General features: G+C 41.5%; 1 protein-coding gene across 2 annotated transcripts; it reads right to left on the reverse strand.

The window, feature by feature from the left end:
• Positions 1-602: 602 nt before the first annotated feature.
• LOC131365001 (uncharacterized) lies at positions 603-21,213 on the reverse strand. 2 transcript variants are annotated; one of them, XM_058408552.1, is made up of 10 exons: positions 20,938-21,213; positions 19,129-19,180; positions 18,649-18,800; positions 17,246-17,329; positions 16,781-17,125; positions 7,606-7,926; positions 3,152-3,295; positions 2,963-3,024; positions 2,022-2,147; positions 603-1,671 (listed from the first exon to the last, which is right to left on the reverse strand). In XM_058408552.1, exons 4-9 carry the CDS (start codon positions 17,289-17,291, stop codon positions 2,040-2,042), a joined length of 1,026 nt encoding a protein of 341 aa, XP_058264535.1. In that variant the 5' UTR covers positions 17,292-17,329; positions 18,649-18,800; positions 19,129-19,180; positions 20,938-21,213; the 3' UTR covers positions 603-1,671; positions 2,022-2,039. The 2 variants fall into 2 exon arrangements, with proteins under 2 accessions (XP_058264535.1, XP_058264536.1); XM_058408553.1 differs by lacking the exon at positions 603-1,671 and having other exon boundaries at positions 2,018-2,147; positions 3,178-3,295; positions 20,938-21,212.
• Positions 21,214-21,577: the final 364 nt, after the last annotated feature.

The following is a 21,577-nucleotide window of genomic DNA, read 5'->3' on the forward strand; positions in this document are numbered from 1 at the left end:
TCAGATTTATTCACAGAATTCTTCCAATGAAACATGCTTGAAGGTAAAAAGAAAAATCTTGTTATACAATCCATGTTATCATTAAAATAATTTTAACAAACAAACAAACAAGAAAAAACCCTTATTTTTAAATTGGATTCAATTCATTCGATTCATTTCCGAAAATTGAATAGAATTTTTTTTTTTTCTTGGTTTTATGTTCTATGTATAAACTATTGCATTTACTGCAAATGCTTCATAATAAGGATTTCTTCACTTTATTGGACAAAATTTTATTACCATCATTTGTTAATATCTTCAGTAAATAACTAAAAATAGCTACAAATCTCTGCACACAGTTAGAACATGTTTTTGCTCTTCTGTTTAACACAAGAAGAAGCTGAGCAAAAATCAGGCCTTTTAAGTTTTATGAAAATGTCTATTGTTATAGTGATTATACAAATAAATTAGAATTGACTTTCAATTATTAATACATATGAGTTATCAGTTCAGTAACTGCAGAGATTCAGTGACCAAATTCTCCTGATGTAAATGTAGTGGTTATTCTTCAGCACTGTGAGTTTATATAAAGATGTAAACAAGTAACTAAAATTAAATTAAAAGAAATCCTACACACAAAGCTGTGTTGTGTTGTCAGCAGTTTGTTCTCAGTACCTGTGTAGTGAAAGACATACAGAGACAGAGACTAGGCTCAGTGGTGCTCTGTCCTGCCTGTTAATCACAGAATATCAAGATTCAATACACAAGGTCACACAATTCACAAAATTATAAAGGGGCAGTGGAAGCTCATTAAGGCTCACCAGCACCACCACAAGCTACCACCACTGGGCCTCAGAGCAAGGCACGTAACCCTCCCTGCTCCAGGGTCACTGCATCATGACTGACCCTGTGCTCTGACCCCAACCTCCAAGATTGGACTATATGAAGAAAGAATTTCACTGTGCTGTAATGTAATATTAATAAAGCTTTCTTCCTAAACATCCATGTTAGCCACTAGCACATATCTCCTGTGCAGCACAAACACAAACAGCCAAAAAATAAAGATGTAGTAAAAAGTCCCTTGTAAAAAAAAAAAAAAAAAAAAAGAGTAACAGTACATTATGTTATTAATTTGAACTAATCCCTGAACGTGACAATCATTTTGCTGGTAATACCTTTATATTCAACTCTTTAAACATGAAATGAATAATTACAATAGGTATTAATATGACAAAGATAAGACAAGATAGAACTTTATTGATCCTGATGGAAATTCTTTTACAAATTAGCCAAAACTGGCAGAATCGTACCTGTCCCCTCCAAGGGCACTGCTGAGAGGAACTGAACCCAGATTCCACCTCAACTATAAAGTTTTATCCTTCACATGACATCAGCCATCGTTCATGCTGTGCCCATTGCTGCAATCTAATGACATAATAATTCACTATTTATTAATATATTTATAATCTGGTGTAAAAACACATCCCTGCTACATAGAGGAGAAGCCATGACCAAGTCAGGTTAGTTAGAAGAGCAGATGGTTGTCCATGATGTGAAGTCTGAGAGTTTTCCAGATAAATCAGAAGATCCTGACATGGTGATGCTGCTCCAGGGATGAACAGCAGCTCAGTCTTGCAGGGATTAAGTTTAAGATGATCTGTTTTCCATGATGAGATCAGAGCAGAACAATGTCTGAGGAAAGATAGGAGAGGACAAGTTGAGTGTCGTCAGCATCGGATGTTATTGAAAAACCAACCTTATACCATCTAACTAATAGGTCAAAATGTAGAAGTTTCATATCTTTAGAAAAATGAATAATTTTGTTAATACTTCCATTTCAAACATATATATATATATTATATGTGTGAGTGTATATGTATGTATGAGAGAGAGAGAGTTAAAACTCTTTTAAATAATTGCTCATAAGTGAAAATAAATAAATAGATAGATAGATAGATAGATAGATAGATAGATAGATAGATAGATAGATAGATAGATAGATAGATAGATAGATAGATAGATAGATAAATTATTGGTGACACCTTTGTGGTCAGTGTCGGTCAGTGTATCTGTGGCTGTGAGGTCACACTGTCCATATCTAATGCTGTGTTGTTCTTAGTAGATTTCCTGGACCTTCTTTTGTACAGCACACTGCCCTGATGACCGTCCTGTAGAGAGATTCAGATGATGAACAGCACTGAACAGTTTATTTTCTGTTTATTGTGGAAATGTTCTGTTCTGTTTACTGTATTTTCTTCATAACACATTCATGAGATTGTTTGTTCTTCTCGTATTCCTAATTTAAACCCTTTAAACACTTGGTTTATTATTGTGGTTTAATACTGAAATGATAATAGATAACACGTCATACTACATGAATAAGAGTAGAATTAGAGTAGGAAAACTTCAGACTGAGTGTGATCATGGAGACCGAGGTCGTAACTGAAAGAACAGCACAATGTTTTTACTTTAAAATGCAGTTTAAGTGCAAAAGAAAGTGAAAAGGTCGAGATTTTTCTATTAGTCCCCAATACATTAAACATGGAAAATAATGAAGTAATAATAATGATGTAAGCCATTGGTGTATCCTGTGACTGAGAAACAGGTTTGTGTTTCAACCTGGTGTTTGGTTTGAACAGGGTTTGAACCTCGTCTTTTTATAGAAATTCCATGGTACTTGTTCACTCCATCTCCAGTCTGAACTTGCCCCGTCACATCAAGATGATTATCTGTGCTCAAAAAATGCTCTGTGAGCAAAAAAGCAGTGCAGTGCTTCAAGAAACTTAAATACAAGAAACTCAGCTGGACACGAAGTATAAAGTTCTGATGAAAAAAAACGCTTTTTGAGACCTCCTTACTATAGTTTCTGACGTTGCCTAATGACCTTTAAATGACACTGACCCAAAATAGCTGGGGAAAGGTTGGTGCTCTTTTTTAAAATCCTGGGTAAAAATAATTTTATAAAATTTAAATGTTTTCGTACCTGTTCAGTGGAGTTGGTGGTGCGACTGCAGCATGATGATGATACTGATGATGATGATTTTCCTGAAAGAGAATTTCATTTTATAAATATTAATTAGACAATAAATTTAGACACATGAAAAACATGATTACCAAAAATATTCTGTCTGATTCTTTCACAAGTTCAGCCTACAAGTTCAACCAGTTTTACCTTGTAACCTGCTGTAGCACACATACACGCCGATGATGATTACAATTCCAATCCCAACACATAACCAGATAATCCAGATGTTCCCTCCAGTCTGGTGTGAATCTGAATCCTCAGATGAAGAACCTCTCTCATTACTGATTCCATCTAAAATACACACAGAGTCACACAGAGATATCAGTACAGTGCTGAGGAAAACGTGTCCATGAAGAAAATAAATCAAACATCAGATTACTTTTTATTATATTTTTCAGTGTTTTTCAGCCATACATACAGATCATGTTATCACTGATCCTTAAATAATAATCAGTATTGTGCTGCTATAATTATATTAATTACTTTATTAAAGTTTATTCAGGAACAATAATAGATGTTTTGAACTGGAGCTAACACCAGATTGAGAAAAGTCCTGTGCTTCAGACACACCCCCTTGTCATGACATTAAGATCTATACTTTTTCCATCCTAATGTACTGCTGTTTTTCCATTAAACCCTGCTAAGAGTAAAAGGAACACACAAACACTATCAGTTTCATTTATTGTACATTTATAATGTTTTAAACTGAAAATAGAAATCTAAAATATTCAGTCAATGTCAGATCAGGACACTGTATTGAATTATATCAGATTTAAAGTGTGAGTATCATTACACCCCAAACCCAGTACCTGCAGAAGGGTCTGATGGGGGATTAGACAGACAGACCTGCATGATCAAGTACAGAAACCACAACAACAACCTCATTATTCATTTATATCTGCTGATGATGATAAAACCACAGGAAATAACTTGGATAAGCAAAAATAATTAGACCGTTCACAGTTTGATTAAATGTAATCAATAAAAGTAATACATCAATTATACAGAGGTACATGAATACTTTTTTATTCATAAAACTTTACTCTAGCTGTCAGAGTGAGGTATAATGATGAGTTTAGAGATGAATTCTGTCATATAACATCACTGAAAAAGGATTAAAATTTAGCAGAAGTAAGAGCAGCAGTTTGTGGGACACTGTAAGGAATAAGCAAGTGATGTAGTTGATATTTTACCCACTGGAAGTGTTTGCTGCTGTTAATAACTGATTATTGATGATCATATTGATGAGGGGACATGTTTAGGGAGGCTGCAACCAACGGCGACTCTACTGACTTGGAGGAGTACACAGCATCAGTGACCGGCTACATCGGGAAATGCATCGATGACGTGTCCGTCTCCAAGACCATCACAACACGCTCCAACCAGAAGCCGTGGATGACTGCGAAAGTGTGTGCTCTCTTGAATTCGAGAGACTCTACCTTCAGATCAGGGGACAGGGCGGCCTTAAAAATTGCAAGGGCCAAACTGTCCCGAGCCATCAGAGAGGCGAAGCGTGCACACGCCCAGAGAATCCACGGCCACTTCCAGAACAGCAGAGACTCCCGGCGCATGTGGCAGGGCATCCAGGCGATCACCAACTACAGGACAACTTCACCTGCCTGTGACAGTGATGCCTCCCTTCCAGATGCTCTGAACGACTTCTACGCTCGGTTTGAGGCACAGAACAACACAACAGCGAGGAAGACCATCCCTCCTCCTAATGACCCAGTGCTTTGTCTCACCACGGCTGACGTGAGGAGAACTCTATACAGAGTTAACCCACGGAAGTCTGCTGGACCAGACGACATTCCTGGCAGAGTTCTCAGGGAGTGTGCAGAGCAGCTAGCAGATGTCTTCACTGACATCTTCAACATCTCGCTGAGCAGCTCCATCATCCCTACGTGCCTCAAGACAACGACCATCATCCCTGTGCCAAAGAAGTCCTGCCTCAATGACTACCGTCCCATCGCACTCACACCAATCATGATGAAATGCTTCGAGAGGCTCGTCATGAGGCACATCAAGTCACAGCTACCACCCTCACTGGACCACTTGCAGTTTGTGTATCGTCCTAACCGTTCTACGGAAGACGCCATCACCACAACCCTCCATCTGGCCCTCACACACCTGGACTGCAAAGACTCCTACGTTCGAATGCTGTTCATAGATTTCAGTTCAGCATTCAACACAATCATCCCTCAGCAGCTGATTAAGAAGCTGAGTCTCCTGGGCCTGAACACCTCTCTCTGCAACTGGATCCTGGATTTCCTGACTGGGAGACCTCAGTCAGTCCGGATCGGGAGCAGCACCACCACACTGAACACTGGAGCTCCTCAGGGCTGTGTGCTCAGTCCACTGCTGTTCACTCTGCTGACTCACGACTGTGCAAGAATGACGAGTCAGCATACAGAGAGGAGGTGCAGCGGCTAACAGCCTGGTGCAGAGCCAACAACCTCTCCCTGAACGTCGACAAGACCAAAGAGATGGTTGTTGACTTCAGGAGAGCACAGAGTGACCATTCTCCGCTGTCCATCGACGGATCCTCGGTGGAGATTGTCAAGAGCATCAAATTCCTTGGTGTCCATCTGGCGGAGAACTTCACCTGGTCACTCAACACCAGCTCCATCACCAAGAAAGCCCAGCAGCGCCTCTACTTCCTGAGGAGGCTGAGGAAAGCCCATCTCCCTTCCCCCATCCTGACTGTGTTCTACAGAGGGACCATGGAGAGCGTCCTGAGCAGCTGCATCACTGCCTGGTTTGGGAACTGCACCGTCTCGGATCGCAAGACCCTTCAGCGGATAGTGAGGACAGCTAAGAAGATCATTGGAGTCTCCCCCCCCTCTATCACGAATATTTACACCGCACGCTGCATCCGCAAAGCCAACAGCATTGTGGCTGACCCCACACACCCCTCACACACACTCTTACACACCCCACACACCCCTCACACAAACTCTTACACACCCCACACACCCCACACACCCCTCACACACACTCTTCACCCTCCTGCCATCTGGAAAGAGGTACCGGAGCATTCAGGCCTCACAACCAGACTGTGTAACAGTTTCTTTCCTCAAGCCATCAGGTTCCTCAACACCCGGGACTGAACTGTTCTACACTCTCTCACACACTCTCACTCAGGACTGAACTGTTCTACACTCTCTCACACACTCTCACTCAGGACTGAACTGTTCTACACTCTCTCACACACACACACACACACACACACACACACACACACTCTCACTCAGGACTGAACTGTATATTAACTCTCTGTCTCTCTCACACACAGATACACACACTCTCTCTTGACTGTGTGGACGCATACACACATAATTTATATTGTTCATTACTTACTGCACCTCTACCTGTCATCCGCTGCTATAGTCATATTTATGTTTATTCTATTTGCACAACCTCAACCGCTGCTGTGTATTTTTTTGCACAATATTTTTGCACAATACTTTTTTTTATTTTTACATCATTTCACTTTATCTTATTTTATTTCACTTACATTCCATTACACATGTTCTTTTCTTTCTTTTCGGCGCTAAGTGTCCTGTGTTCTTTTTTGTTGTCTTTCTTGTATTTATTGTCTTTTGCACTGTCTTGTCTATGCTCTGTTTGCACCTAGCTGCACACTGTGCACTTTACATGGCTAAGACAAACTTCTGTCCTAGCTCTGTGGTGTTGTTTTGTGCTGAACTTGTTGTTGTATGTTTATGTAGCACCAGGTCCTGGAGAAACGTTGTTTCATTTCACTATGTACTGCATCAGATATATGTGGTTGAAATGACAATAAAGCTTCTTGAATCTTGAATTTAGTCACTAGTCTGTGTAATGAACAGTCAGATGATGAACTTCTGATCTTTTTAGATCCTGATTCAGCCTCATGAACATTAATGTATTAGCCCACAAGTGTCTAAACTGTGAGATCTGATCTTTTCTCAAACTCTATTCATCTGTCACTGACTTCAGCTTAACTACATTTATTTACATTAAAAACCATTAAAGTCTGATGACACCATGTAGATAAAGACTGGTTTAAATTCTAAACCATATATCAGGTCTAGTTTTAGATAATTTCCCCCTAAATCCTTTACATCATGTGTGTCTATCTGTGTGAATGTGGGTTAAACTTAGAATAGTTAATCCTGATCCATCAGAATGTGTCTGGATCAACTTCAACACCAACACTAGACAACGTCATTCAGTCCTGATCAGATCATCACTAATAGAGATCAGATTTCTCAGAGTTACAGGGTTAAGAACCATTTCAGTACTTTATCAGCTCACATGGCTCTTGGATGAGGATTGAGTCTTAATTAGTAAGAGGAAGTTGATGAGTGTGAGCTGAAACAGTAGTGAAATGCAGGACAGGAGGTGTGTGTTCTCCTCACTCAGTCTAACACAGCCATGAAAAGCTTTAGAATTATCTGTGGAAACATTAAACTGTGTAGTGCTCTCTCAACCAGGACTGAGAAACACTGACATCTACAGGAAACATGCTGCTCAAGTGAGTGCAGGAACTTTCCAGATATTTTAAACTTTGTGTACTGATATGTGTTGTACTCAGTATCGTCTGAGACTAATCCACTTACCATCAACTGACAGTTTAATCTTCTGGACCAAGAAGTTCCTGTGTTCCTGTTTGTCTTTCACTAGCATGGAGCTGCTGTAGATTCCTGCATCAGTAACACTGATGTTCTTCAACACCAGGGAACAGTTTCCTTTAAGCAGCTCGTCCTCAGGAACATCCACACGGCCCTCATATCCTTCACCCTGAAATGACTCTTTACCCTTTCTCTCAAACACAATCTCAGAATCGATGAACCACTCAACATGAGGTGTCTGGATGGACAGATGGCTCCATTCACACGGCAGGACAGCTGTGGAACCCACTCGAGCTGATAACTGAAGGACTGCAGAGACACAGAAAAACCTTTTAGGAAATGATCTGATGTTAGGAACTTTATGTTTTTATTTATTTTATAGAAACTGATTGCTTTGGTTGTCCTGTGAGCTTCATATCTGATCACTTCCTCACATCTACATGAAAGTAAAAACCTCCTGCTCGTGTGTGTTGTCAGGAACAGCTGGACAGTTCCCTGCCAGGCCCAGAGAGGGCGCTGGGCAGAGGGCGCTGGGCAGAGGCATTGTGGACATCGGAGAGCCCAGTGTTCGTGTCATTAACGAACTTTCTGGCCCACTTCAAGGCGGTTTTTCGGTGCGGGCGCTTCCACCCTCTCGACACATGATGAGCTGTTCACTCTGCGGCAAGGTAGAAACACCGTCCGCGAGTATACGCTGCGCTTCCACACGCTGGAATCTAGCGGATGGAATAAGATAGCGCTACTCACGGCATACCGGCGGGGGTTACAGCCCAAGATCCAACGGCAGATGGCCATATATGAAGACTCCAGCAGCCTGGAGGCCTTCCTGTTGAAGGCTCAGACAGTGGCCCAACATCTCGTCGCGGTTCCGGGTGGAGGGAACAACCATTCCAAGGCTTCACCCTGCGAGGAGTTCTCCGCACCAGAGCCTATGCAAACGGATGAGTACCATCTATCTGCGGATGAACGGCAGCGCCGGCTTCAGCATGGGCTCTGCCTCTACTGCGGAGAATCTGGTCATTCCATCCCTACCTGTCCCGTCCATCCTGTACACCCAGCGGTGAGTACTATCCACCTCAGCTCAGTACTCTCTAATCCTCGGTATCATGATGCCACATTAATGTTTGACTCACTCTTGTTCTGTCAGCGTGCTCTTTGACTCGGGCGCGTCCGGGAACTTTATCTCCACCCGCCTCCTCTCTGAATACCATATCCCATGAGGATAGGTATAGGTTCCAAAGGAACCCAACGCGCTATCGTATCACAACCATCCAAGGAAAACCGCTGGGTCGAGGACTGGTGCAGTGGCGGACGCCGGAATTGACGCTGCGCATCGGCTGTCTGCATGAGGAGGTGCTCTCGCTGTTGGTGTTGGAGGAGGCCAGGGTGGACGTTGTCCTAGGACGCCCATGGCTGGCGCAACATCAACCCACAATTCGGTGGAGCACGAACAGTGGAGCGATCATTGCCTCAGTTCTTGCCTACGCGCACTCCCGCGCCCTCCAACTAGATCTGTTCTCCTGGGGTCGACGAACATCGAGAGCCCCCCTACTGGCCGTGAGGTGGACCTCCCAGGGGAGTATCAGGATTACATGGAGGTGTTTAGCAAAGTCGCCGCTACAAAGCTCCCACCACATCGATCCTGGGATTGTGCTGTGGACCTTCTGCCCAATGCTAAGATGCCCAAAGGGTGCATCTATCTCCTGTCTGTCCCGGAGCATAAGGCCATGGAAGAATATATCAAAGAGGCACTCCGCCAGGGGTTCATACGCCCTTCGACCTCCCCGGTGGCATCCAGCTTCTTCTTTGTATATTCTTTGTATCTTTGCATATAACCTCATCTGCATTCGTCAGGGAGATGAGTGGAAGACGGTGTTCATCACACCTTCTGGGCACTACGAGTACCGGGTCATGCCATATGGGCTCACAAATGCTCCAGCGGTATTCCAGAACTTCATGAATGAAATCTTCCGTGATATGCTCCACCGGTTCGTCATCGTATACATTGATGATCTTAATCTACTCTTCCAACCAGTCGGAGCACATCCACCATGTCCGTCAGGTATTTGACCGCCTCCGCCGTCACCGCCTTTTCCTCAAACTTGAAAAGTGCGAGTTCCACCAAACTGTCATGCAGTTTCTGGGTTACATCATCTCCGCTGCGGGTATTAAGATGGACCAGGCTAAAATAGATGCAGTGATGAACTGGCTGCAGCCAGAGACAGTCAAGGAGCTGCAACGGTTTCTGGGGTTTGCGAATTTCTACCGCCGCTTCATCCATAACTACAGCCAAATCACTGCTCCCCTCACTTTATTATTATGTGGACAGCCTAAGACACTCACCCGGTCAAAATTAGCAGTCGAAGCCTTCCAGCAGCTAAAAGCCGCCTTTTGTTCCGCTCCTACATTAGTGCATCCTGATCCTAGCCAGCCTTTTGTAGTCGGGGTAGATGCCTCTGCGCTAGGAGTAGGAGCAGTGCTGTCACAACAAGGAGGTAAACCCCTGGCACTCCATCCATGTGCTTTCTTTTCAAGGAAACTAACCCCGGCGGAGCGTAACTATGACATCGGAAACTGTGAGCTGTTAGCAATCAAGTTGGCACTGGAGGAATGGTGGCACTGGCTGGAGGGGGCTGTCCATCCCTTTGAGGTCATCACTGATCACAAAAATCTACAATACCTCAAAGAAGCCAAACGCTTAAACCCACGACAAGCGCGCTGGGCGCTGTTCTTCACGAGGTTTTGATTCACAGTCTCCTATTGTCCCGGTTGTAAGAACACAAAGGCCGATGCCCTATCCAGAATGTATTCACCAGACCCTCAATCCGATGCAAGTGAACCGGTACTACCTCCAGATCTGTTCGTCTGCCCCATCCTCTGGGCTGTCAACGAGGAAATCCATGCCGCCTCCGCTAATGAACCTGCTCCGCTGGGGAGCCCAGTAGGCAAAACCTACGTTCCAGCATCCCTCCGTCTTAACCTCCTGGACTCTGTGCACTTGTCTCTAGGCTCCGGCCATCCAGGCAGACAACTCACCCTCTCACTCCTCCAGAACAGGTATTGGTGGCCAAATATGAGTAAGGATGTAAACCAGTTTGTGAAAGGTTGTTCCGTTTGTGCCGTGATTTCCACACCCCGCCGCTTATCGGAAGGGAAACTCATGCCACTCCCTATTCCCCACCGACCATGGTCCCACCTGGGAGTGGACTTCATCACCGACCTGCCCGCATCAGAAGGCTTTACCACCATCCTCGTTGTGGTAGGCCGATTTTCTAACACTTGTAAACTCATACCCCTCAAGGGCCTACCCACTGCCCTGGAGACAGCTAAAGCCCTCTTCCACCAAGTGTTCAGACACTTCGGCATTCCCGAAGATATTGTGTCAGATAGAGGGCCCCAGTTCATCTCCAGGGTATGGAGGGGTTTCTTAGGACAACTGGGTACATCCGTAAGCTTATCCTCTGGTTACCACCCTCAATCTAACGGCCAAACAGAATGGAAAATCCAGGAAATTGGGCGCTACCTCCGAGCATACTGCCATGAACGCCAGCATGATTGGAGCCAATACCTGCCCTGGGCCGAGTATGCACAAAACTCACTCCGCCAAGAAACCACCGGGATCACCCCTTTTCAGTGCATACTCGGCTATCAGCCACCTCTGTTCCCGTGGTCTGGCGAACCTGCTGAGATACCTTCAGTCGATCACTGGTTCCGAGAGAGTGAGAGGGTTTGGGGATCGGCTCATGTCCACCTGCGCCGCGCTATTCGCTGGCAGAAGCACCAAGCCGATGCGTGGAGCAAAGAAGCACCGTGCTACCATCCAGGTGACTGAGTATGGCTTTCCACACGGGACATCTGCCTCAAACTCCCCTGTAGAAAGCTCAGCCCCCGCTATATCAGTCCCTTCAACATCCGTAGGCGCATAAATGATGTGTCTTACGAACTCATGCTACCTGCTCACTACCGAATCTCACCCACCTTCCATGTGTCTCTTCTGAAACCATACTAACCCTGTTCTCCCTCCTCCTACAGAGTCCGAGATCTCGTCGCTGCCCCAGATCGACGCAGACAACACGGTCTACCAGGTCCGAGAGATAATAAACTCCAGACGACGCAGCGGCCGTCTGCAATATCTGGTCGACAATATCTGCAATATCTGGTCGACTGGGAGGGGTGTGGTCCCGAGGAAAGATCATGGGTGGACCGGGATGACATCCTCGATCCGGCACTGCTCGCCGACTTCCATCAGCACCACCCAGACCGACCCGCTCCCAGAGGCCGTGGCCGCCCCTGTCGTTGCTCTCGGATGTCTGGAGACGACCGTGGGGGGGTACTGTCACAGGCACAAACACCTCAGCCGCACCCCCGCGCTCCCAATCACCGGACTTTTAATCGTGCCACCTGCACCCAATCGCACGGCGCCTACTTAAAGCCCTCACCTACAGAGCACAGCGGCTAGTATTAAGACTGTTAACGTGAGAGTACCGACTGCTCTAGTATTTTCAAGTTGGATATTTCCGTTCGTCGTATTGCCTTTTTCCCCCTGCCTTGGTTATTAAAAGCCGTGTTGGACCTGCTCTTTGTCTCCATGTGTAATGTGACAACCATATCCAGATTCTCATGTACAGTAAATCATCACTGCATCTGTAAGGATTTTACAAACATCTGTATGAGCTGTAGAACCTCAATAAAGTTTCTGTAATAAAGCTTTAATCATATTACTACTACTGCTACTACTACTACTAATAATAATAATACATTGTGCACATAATCAATTTATTATTAAACATGACATTACTTCACAATAATTTAGATCTTTTAATAAACTAGTAATATTAGCTGCATAGATATTTATGAACAAGAAAAGTAGACAAGTTACTTAAGCAAAACTTTGTCAGGTCTGGACTGAAGGCACTGCAGGAGTTAAGCAAACAAACTCTTTTATTATGGAGCCATGCTGCTCCAAAGGTGCTTTCACAGGTGTAGAAGTTCCCCATGTCATGTGCACTAATACGTCCCATACAGCCACAGATGCTGGCTTTTGATCTGCATGCTGATGACACACCTGATGGTCACTATCCTCTTCTGTAATTTTAGCAATGGCATATTTAGTCATTGATCCCTGTAAAATAAAAATCTTTAATAGAAACATAAACAGAGAATTTACACCATGTTATGTGTAAAATAAGAAAAAGAGAGAGAACTGGTGTGCGGAAAAAAGGAGGAGGGTGTGTTTTGATACAAGTGCGAGTGGAGAGAAAAAACGCAGAGAAAACCAGAGAACTTTTTTTTTTTGATTGTGCAAGAATAGCATTGGACATACGTCGAGGTGAGCTGACGAGCTTGATGGGAGCTGGACCGAGCTTGAGTTGTTGTTGTGTGTCGGTAATGTTCCATTAGTGTATTTTGTAGTGGAATTTCCCACTACAGCAACATTTAACATATATTATTATATATAATAATATATTTAAAAGAATTTAAGATTAATTTTTTAATTTTCTTTTTAGCTACATGTATACTATTTTAGTGATTTTCAAACATGATAGACATAAACAGCTGCTTACATGGACAATCAGTGTATAGAGATTTGACAGGAACTGAGCTTCATACTAAATCAGCTAAAAGCTTTGATTAGCCAAACCTGATCATCTCAAATCTATGAGCATAATTCCTAGCGGCTAACCAGCTAAGATGAGCACATGATGATATATAACAGCTTGCAAACATGAACTATTTTGCTTATTCATGATTGAGCACTGTGTCAATTACAAACAATATTTTAGCTGCGGCCTAAAAACTGCAGTCTTTAAACACTTTAACACAGCTAACTCTCCCCACACGCACTTCACCTGCAAGACCAAGAGCAGATGAACTTATTCCAGTCTTTAAACAGTCAACCAGCATCAACACACATTAAACCCTTAAAATTACAAGTGTATACAACAATTAGAATATCACATCACTCACTGTTCTCTTTGTTAATTTGGTTATCCATTCAAAAAACACTTGGATCCACCCTCATGTAGATTTTTGCTGCCTAGCGACCAAAGGTCCTCACAACAAAGGTCATGAGTTCAGTGGAGAGTGTTTTGGATTCCAAACAGTGATTAATGATGAGAGTGACACTCAGTGGTGGGTTGTAGTGTTTGTTTTTTAATATAACACAAAGAGAAAAGGTGTTCCTTCGACAGTCCCATGTCAAGGTCCACACAAGTGTACAAATACATGTGTGTGTGTGTGTGTGTGTGTGTGAGTTCGGTACAGTTCAGTACACATAGCTGAGTAACTGTTGCATATCTGTTGGTAAGGACCAAATGCTTCCTCTAGCTGTTCTGCACATTTTCTGAGCACTCTGCCAGGAATGTTGTCTGGTCCAGCAGACTTCCCAGGATTAACTCTATAGCAGGGGTCTCCAACCTTTTTTCCTCTCAGAGCTTTGATAAAATGAAGGTGGTCAAGAGCTACTCCTGTTATATTATTAAGAACATTTATTTACATAGCTTTGCCATAAACCAAACCAGATGAATATGCTCTTTTTGTGTGCAATTTAAAAAGAAGTAGAACAACTAGAAGTTGTTTTGATCAGAGATTGTTTGCACAAAATATCATAGGGACAGAGCTACACTGGAGACTAGATGACGGGACTCAAGGCTAAGAATCAGAACTTGGAAGAGCTATCTGTTCCTTTTCTTTGTCCTGTTTTGTGTTTTAAACATGATTATAAATACCCAGTGTAACAAATGATCAGGCCCTTCCTCTTTCATGTTGCATGGAGACTGGAGAGCATTGGGTCCTGTTGTGCACCAGCAAAAATGAATTGTGTACCATTTTACTCTTGGGCATGACTTCCAGTGTGCTATTTTCTCAAACCTTCCACAGCAGGAGTGTCTTTGGGTCAATGGAAGGAAGCTGCTACCTGCTCAGAGACAATCAATGAAGGCAAACAAATGCCTGCAAATCAAACAACAACTTTAGACACCACTCTCACCTTCACTAAAATAATATAGTTTATGTAGTGTTTAAAAATTAATAAGGCAGACAGGACAAACCACCAGCTGTTATGATCTGTGGTTTCTATCCTGTTCTCACTAATCCTGAGTCTTTCTGGTGTGCTGATGTTGTAGTGTTTCAGCATTAATCTGGGCATCAAACTGAAATGTTCTCATGATCCTCAGAGTTGTACACTTGTAGACAGTGGAGATGAAACACACTAAATCTTCCCTGATTTGTTATTCCTAAATGAATCTATTTTATAGGCCGGACCTCTTGGGTTGAGAGAAGTCTCTGGACTCACACTGATGTTTCCTCAACATGAGAAAAGTAAATACATGAGGAAGGACATGATGAGGATCAGCGGTCGAGGGAAGTTTATTCCTGCTTTACCTGGAGACAGACAAATTATTTATTCTAAACTTTATTATATAAAATCTTTAGGTCTCCGTGATAAAACTTTTATCTGAAAAAAGTCAATGATTATTGTTAATTTAAATTGGTTTTGATATTTACTCACCTGAGGGAGGTGGTGTTACATTTTTCGTTTTTTCAGGATTTGCTTTGGAGGAAAAATTGAAGAAGAAATTTTAGAAACATTCACTTGTTCACTCCTCTCTTCTCTACAGATATAAATACATTTAATTTATGACTGCAGAAGAACCAAAAAGTCTTACAAATAATATAGTGATTACATTTATTCTATAAATACTAAATTTAGTGAAGTTATATGTTATCAATATATTAACAAATCCATGACAAAACTCTTTCACTGGATAATGAACATGTGTCAGTCACACACAGGCAGTCATTTAAATTGTATAGTTGCAAAATTCGCATATTTAGATTTCACTGAAGAGCCACTAAAGGGTGCTAAACACATACTATTAATTACACAAATTATATATAATTTCCCCCTAAATCCTTTACATCATGTGTGTCTATCTGTGTGAATGTGGGTTAAACTTAGAATAGTTAATCCTGATCCATCAGAATGTGTCTGGATCAACTTCAACACCAACACTAGACAACGTCATTCAGTCCTGATCAGATCATCACTAATAGAGATCAGATTTCTCAGAGTTACAGGGTTAAGAACCATTTCAGTACTTTATCAGCTCACATGGCTCTTAGATGAGGATTGAGTCTTAATTAGTAAGAGGAAGTTGATGAGTGTGAGCTGAAACAGTAGTGAAATGCAGGACAGGAGGTGTGTGTTCTCCTCACTCAGTCTAACACAGCCATGAAAAGCTTTAGAATTATCTGTGGAAACATTAAACTGTGTAGTGCTCTCTCAACCAGGACTGAGAAACACTGACATCTACAGGAAACATGCTGCTCAAGTGAGTGCAGGAACTTTCCAGATATTTTAAACTTTGTATACTGATATGTGTTGTACTCAGTATCGTCTGAGACTAATCCACTTACCATCAACTGACAGTTTAATCTTCTGGACCAAGACCTGTTTGTCTTTCACTAGCATGGAGCTGTAGTTTCCTGCATCAGTAACACTGACGTTCTTCAACACCAGGGAACAGTTTCCTTTAAGCAGCTCGTCCTCAGGAACGTCCACACGGCCCTCATATCCTTCACCCGGAAATGACTCTTTACCCTTTCTCTCAAACACAATCTCAGAATCGATAACCCACTCAACATGAGGTGTCTGGATGGACAGATGGCTCCATTCACATGGCAGGACAGCTGTGGAACCCACTCGAGCTGATAACTGAAGGACTGCAGAGACACAGAAAAACCTTTTAGGAAATGATCTGATGTTAGGAACTTTATGTTTTTATTTATTTTATAGAACTGATTGCTTTGGTTGTCCTGTGAGCTTCATATCTGATCACTTCCTCACATCCACATGAAAGTAAAAACCTCCTGCTCGTGTGTGTAAACTGTTGCTGCAGGATCTCAGACCTGATGGACCTTTAACCTCAACTAGATGACCTCTGAACCTTTCAGCAAGAATATTTCTACAAATTAAAATTGTATGCCTTTTATTTATGTCTGTATTTGTGTATTTTTCTAACACATCATCTGTTAACTCTGATTAATGTATTGATGCGTCTCTAAAATAGATGTTGTTATTGTTCCTTATTTCCAGCTCTGTTATCTGATATACTGTGACTTCTAGAATTAGTCAATATTTTACACTGAACACTTTACTTACCATCGACTGAGAGACTAACACTGGTGATTTCTTTAGCCTCTGTAGGGTTAGTACTGTCCACATGTTCCACTGTAAAGGTACTGTATAAATGGTCATCAGTGATTCTGACGTTCTTCAACACCAGGGAACAGTTTCCTTTATGTAGTTCATCCAGAGGAATATCCACACGGCCTTCATATCCTGAACCTGAACTCGTAGCATCACTGCTTCTCTCAAACACAAGATCTTTTTTGTTGATCTGCCACTGAATAACTGATGTTTGGGTGAAGACTTCAGTCAGTTTACATGGCAGGAGGACTGTGGAACCCACTGGAGCTGATACATTAACCAGAGATTCTGCACTGTCTGTGGGGGGAAACATTACAATATACAGGATTTGTAGCATTTTACAAAACATTTTTATTATATTTTATTTAATGGAAAGACTCTTATATCTTGTTGGTGTTGTAGAACCTGGTCACTCACCCACACAGGCAGTGACCCATAAGATGGAAATATAAAGGAGGGACATGATGACCGTAAGACGCTTGTGGAGTTTTTGTAGATTTTCTGAGACAGAGACACGTTATAAACAAAACAGTACAGCTGACTGATTTCACACACAGCTGTTAACAAAACTGCTTTAACTAATGTTCTTCTGACTGATGATTTATTACTTGGGAACGGACACAACATTTCACATTTCATCCACTAATCATATATTAGATTAAATAAACAGTAAAATTTTTTTAGTTGTAGTGTAGAATAACTATCTGTTATTATTTATTGAGTAAATCTTTCATTTTAACATGAAATTGTTGAATTAAGGATGTTTGTGCTGAATCCTCTAAAGCAGTCACACATTCATCTAGCAAAATGCAAAAGAAAGAAATATCAGAGGAGCTTTTAGTGAGTAAAATTAAATACAAACAAACAAAAAAAGTTAATAAACAGCATTATTTTTTGTATTTGTATAAAATACAACCATGTTTTATTTAACAGACCCAGCATAGAGTTTAATATTAAGATGAGAAGATCTCCTCTTTTCTCAGCACTGCTACAGGTATCAGGATACGAGTTTTAGTGTTTTATCAGATTGATAAGAGAATCAGTAATATCATGACTTCCTGTAGACCAAGTTCCTGTTTGAAACACAACACGTGACTCCTTTCCATCATAAACTCAACCTGAACTCAGTGACTGCTGAGAACTAAATCCCATCAGGACTTCACTAAACAATGCTAGGAGATAAAAATCCTGCTCCATCACTACATTACACCATTTCTGCTGATTTACTTTATACACAGAAATCTACCTTTCACTTCACATATGAACACGTGACGGAATATTTTTCCATGTTCACAATAACTCATAGAGGAACAAGGAAGTCATCAGATTTTTTCTACTTTAGCAAACAAGAAGCCTTTATTATTGTCACATCTACATTACAGCACAGTGAAATTCTTTCTTCACATGTCCTATTGGAAGTTGGAGTCAGAACACAGGGTCAGTCATGAAACAGTGTCCTCTTAACGGCCTTACTTGCTAGTAGCAGCTTGTTAGTGCATTTACCACTTCAGCTCCCTCTGCTCCACTCTAACCTCTTTAACACACTGAACCTGATCATTACCTGGAATTAGGTGAAATTTGTGATATTTATTCACTCTCATGGATGTTTTTAAAATCTTAACTATTAATCCTCCCTCTGAATAAGTAATCCTGTCTCTCTAATGAATGATCTGCTCTTAGAGAAAAGTTCCGTCAGTGTGAATAAAGGATCAGCGATTCTCCCTCGGGGTGTTTATCCCACAGAGCGGCATCTAGAACATTAAACTACTGAAAACACAGATTTAGATAAACATAGAGAAGAAATCAAAACTCAGATTTACCTTGGAGATGGAAAAATTTCCTGTGATTAGTAAAATTTAAATCACAGTTTAGGAGGTTCTGCTGTCCACCGCTGATAACAGTGTCGTATTACAATAGTGACTAATGGCAGGAACCTCTTACTTTCTCTTTCTCACGGATGAGGGAAGGACAGCTGTAGGGAGAAGTTGTTTTGGAGAACAGGAAGAACAGGTCAGTATATTTCCATTTTTAGATTCTCTTTGTGCCTCAGGTTTTATAGGGGTTTTGTCTTTTCCCTAATTACAAACGAGTAAAGTAGGAGGTGGAAGTGGTGTGTGTTCATGATTTCTTAAAATGTTTACACTAAGTGAAAGGTAATGACATATCTCTTCATTACTGTTAAATGGTTTTCATTTTTTAGTGTTACCCTTTATACTGGTCACTGGATAAATTCTTAGTCAGCTATTTACATGGAGTTATAAATTTTTTATTCATTCATGCCTCATTTTGTATAATCCTACCTGCTCCATGTACGATGCCATCACCACAACCCTCCCTCTGTCCCTCACCCACCTGGAACATAATGTATTGTATTTGCAGTTATTCAGCTGCTGCTGCTGCTTTTCCACACTTCAGACTGACCAACTGCTGCTATATTTATATGGGTACAAGCATATATGTTAAAAAGCACTTGTTTACAGTTCTAGTTTGCACATTTTTTTGGTATTATGTGTCCTGTACTGTCTTGTGGTGTGTTTTGTATTTTCTGTTTCTGCACGGTCTTCAGTCTTGCACTGTTTACACCTCGTTACACACATTGCACTTTACGTAGCTAGGACAAACTTTCTGTCTTAGCTCTGTGTTGTTGTTTCTGTTTTGTAGTTATATGTTGTTTGTTGTGTTATGTAGCACCAGGGTCCTGGAGTAACGTTGTCCCATATCACTATACTGTGTCAGCTATATGTGGTTGAAATGACAATAAAAACTTCTTGACTTGACTTGGACCCTGGGGGTAGAGGACTAGTCCTTCCTTGGTGGAGGTTTTTTCCTCACCATGTGTTGTGTCACTTTCACAAGTCTGTGTGTGTGTATGTGTGTGTGTGTGTGTGTGCAAGAAAGGTATGTTTGGGGAGAAGTTAGCCTGACCCTCTGCCCCTGTTTGTCCAGCTCCAGCCCCGGGCTTTGATTCTGTTTTTTTCTGCTCTGTTTAAGGTCCAGGGGTCTTGTGGTCTTCTCCTCCTCTACTCTGAAGACATGACTCATGATTCTACTTCCTGTTTCCTGTGTGTATGTGCAAATTTCACAGTGTGTGTATTTCTAAGTCAAGTCAAGAAGCTTTTATTGTGATTTTAACCATATATAGCTGATGCAGTAGGTAGTGCAGATGAAACAACGTTACTCCAGGACCCTGATGCTACATAAAACACCACAGAGGAAATAAAATAAGTTGTCCAAGCCACATGAAGTGCATCGTGTGCAAACAGACAATAAAAGAAACACCACAGGACAGATGCACAAAATAGTGCTGACCAGTGTACAGTCTGTCTATTGTACAGTACATTGTGCAGAAATAAGAGGACTGTAGACCAACAGGGTTCATGTACACATGTATAGACTTGTATAATAGCAGCAGCTGGTGGCAGTGTTGAAATGTGGTGTTTATAAACAGTAATTGAGTGAATGTACAAGACAGCATGTAAACAGTTTTAATGAGCGATGTAGACTTGGATGTATATTGAATGAGTGTGTGTGTGTGTGTGTTCAGTTCAGTTCACAAAGCTGAGAGACTAATGTCTTGCTTATGATGACCTCTGGAACCTCTTCATCACAATGGTTCTGTTGGAAATGTCAGTGAAGACATCCGCTAGCTGTTCTGCACATTTCCTGAGCACTCTGCCAGCAGGGGTATATATAACTCTAGATAGCAGAGATTTTTATACTTTTTTCCTCTAAGAGCTACCTAGACAAAATGAAGGTGACCAAAAGCTACTCATGTTATTAGTAAAAGCATGTATTTACATAGATTATTGCCATAAACCAAACCAGCTGAATAGATTCTTTTTATGTGAACTTATCGATGTCAGAAAGTCATAGTTTGCAATAAATCAATTTTAATTCACATAAGCATTATGTTAATTGTTGAGTCGAGTTAATTGATTTAACACAACGACTGACTAGTCTTTGTGATGGAACATTTTATGAAGGGAAGTTGTATGTGAGGTTCTGACCTTCTGTACACATGATTAGAAGTTGTTTGTGACTAGAAATTGTTATGACCAGAGATTGGGGAGTTGGGTCCTTTTGTGCACCAGCAAAAATTAATTGTGTACCTCTTTACTCTTGCCCGTGTCTACCAGTGTGCTATTTTCTCAAACCTTCCACAGCAGGAATGTCTTTGGGTCAGTGGATGGAAGCTGCTACCTGCTCAGAGACAATCAATGAAGTCAAACAAATGCCTGCAAATCAAACAACAACTTTAGACACCACACTGAAATGTTCTCATGATCCTCAGAGTTGTACACTTGTAGACAGTGGAGATGAAACACACTGAAATCTTCCCTGTTTCTTTATTCATAAATGAATCTATTTTATAGGCCGGACCTCTTGGTCCTGAGAGTCCTGTGAGTCCTGAGAGAAGTCTCTGGACTCACACTGATGACTAAATGTTATTATATAAAAATCTTAAAATTAGGTCTGGGTAAAAATGTGGTAAAACTTTTATCTGAAAAAAGTCAATGATAAACAATGATTCTGAAATGACCCTTTATTGTTAATTTAAATTGGTTTTGATATTTACTCACCTGAGGGAGGTGGTGTTACATTTTTCTTTTCTTCAGGATTTGCTTTGGAGGAAAAATTGAAATTTTAGAAACATTCACTTGTTCACGCCTCTGTTCTCTACAGATATAAATGCCTTTACTTCATGACTGCAGAAGCATCGAAAAGTCTTATAAATAATATAGTGATTAC

Source organism: Hemibagrus wyckioides, linkage group LG14 (assembly GCF_019097595.1).
Source record: "Hemibagrus wyckioides isolate EC202008001 linkage group LG14, SWU_Hwy_1.0, whole genome shotgun sequence".
NCBI lineage: Eukaryota > Metazoa > Chordata > Actinopteri > Siluriformes > Bagridae > Hemibagrus > Hemibagrus wyckioides.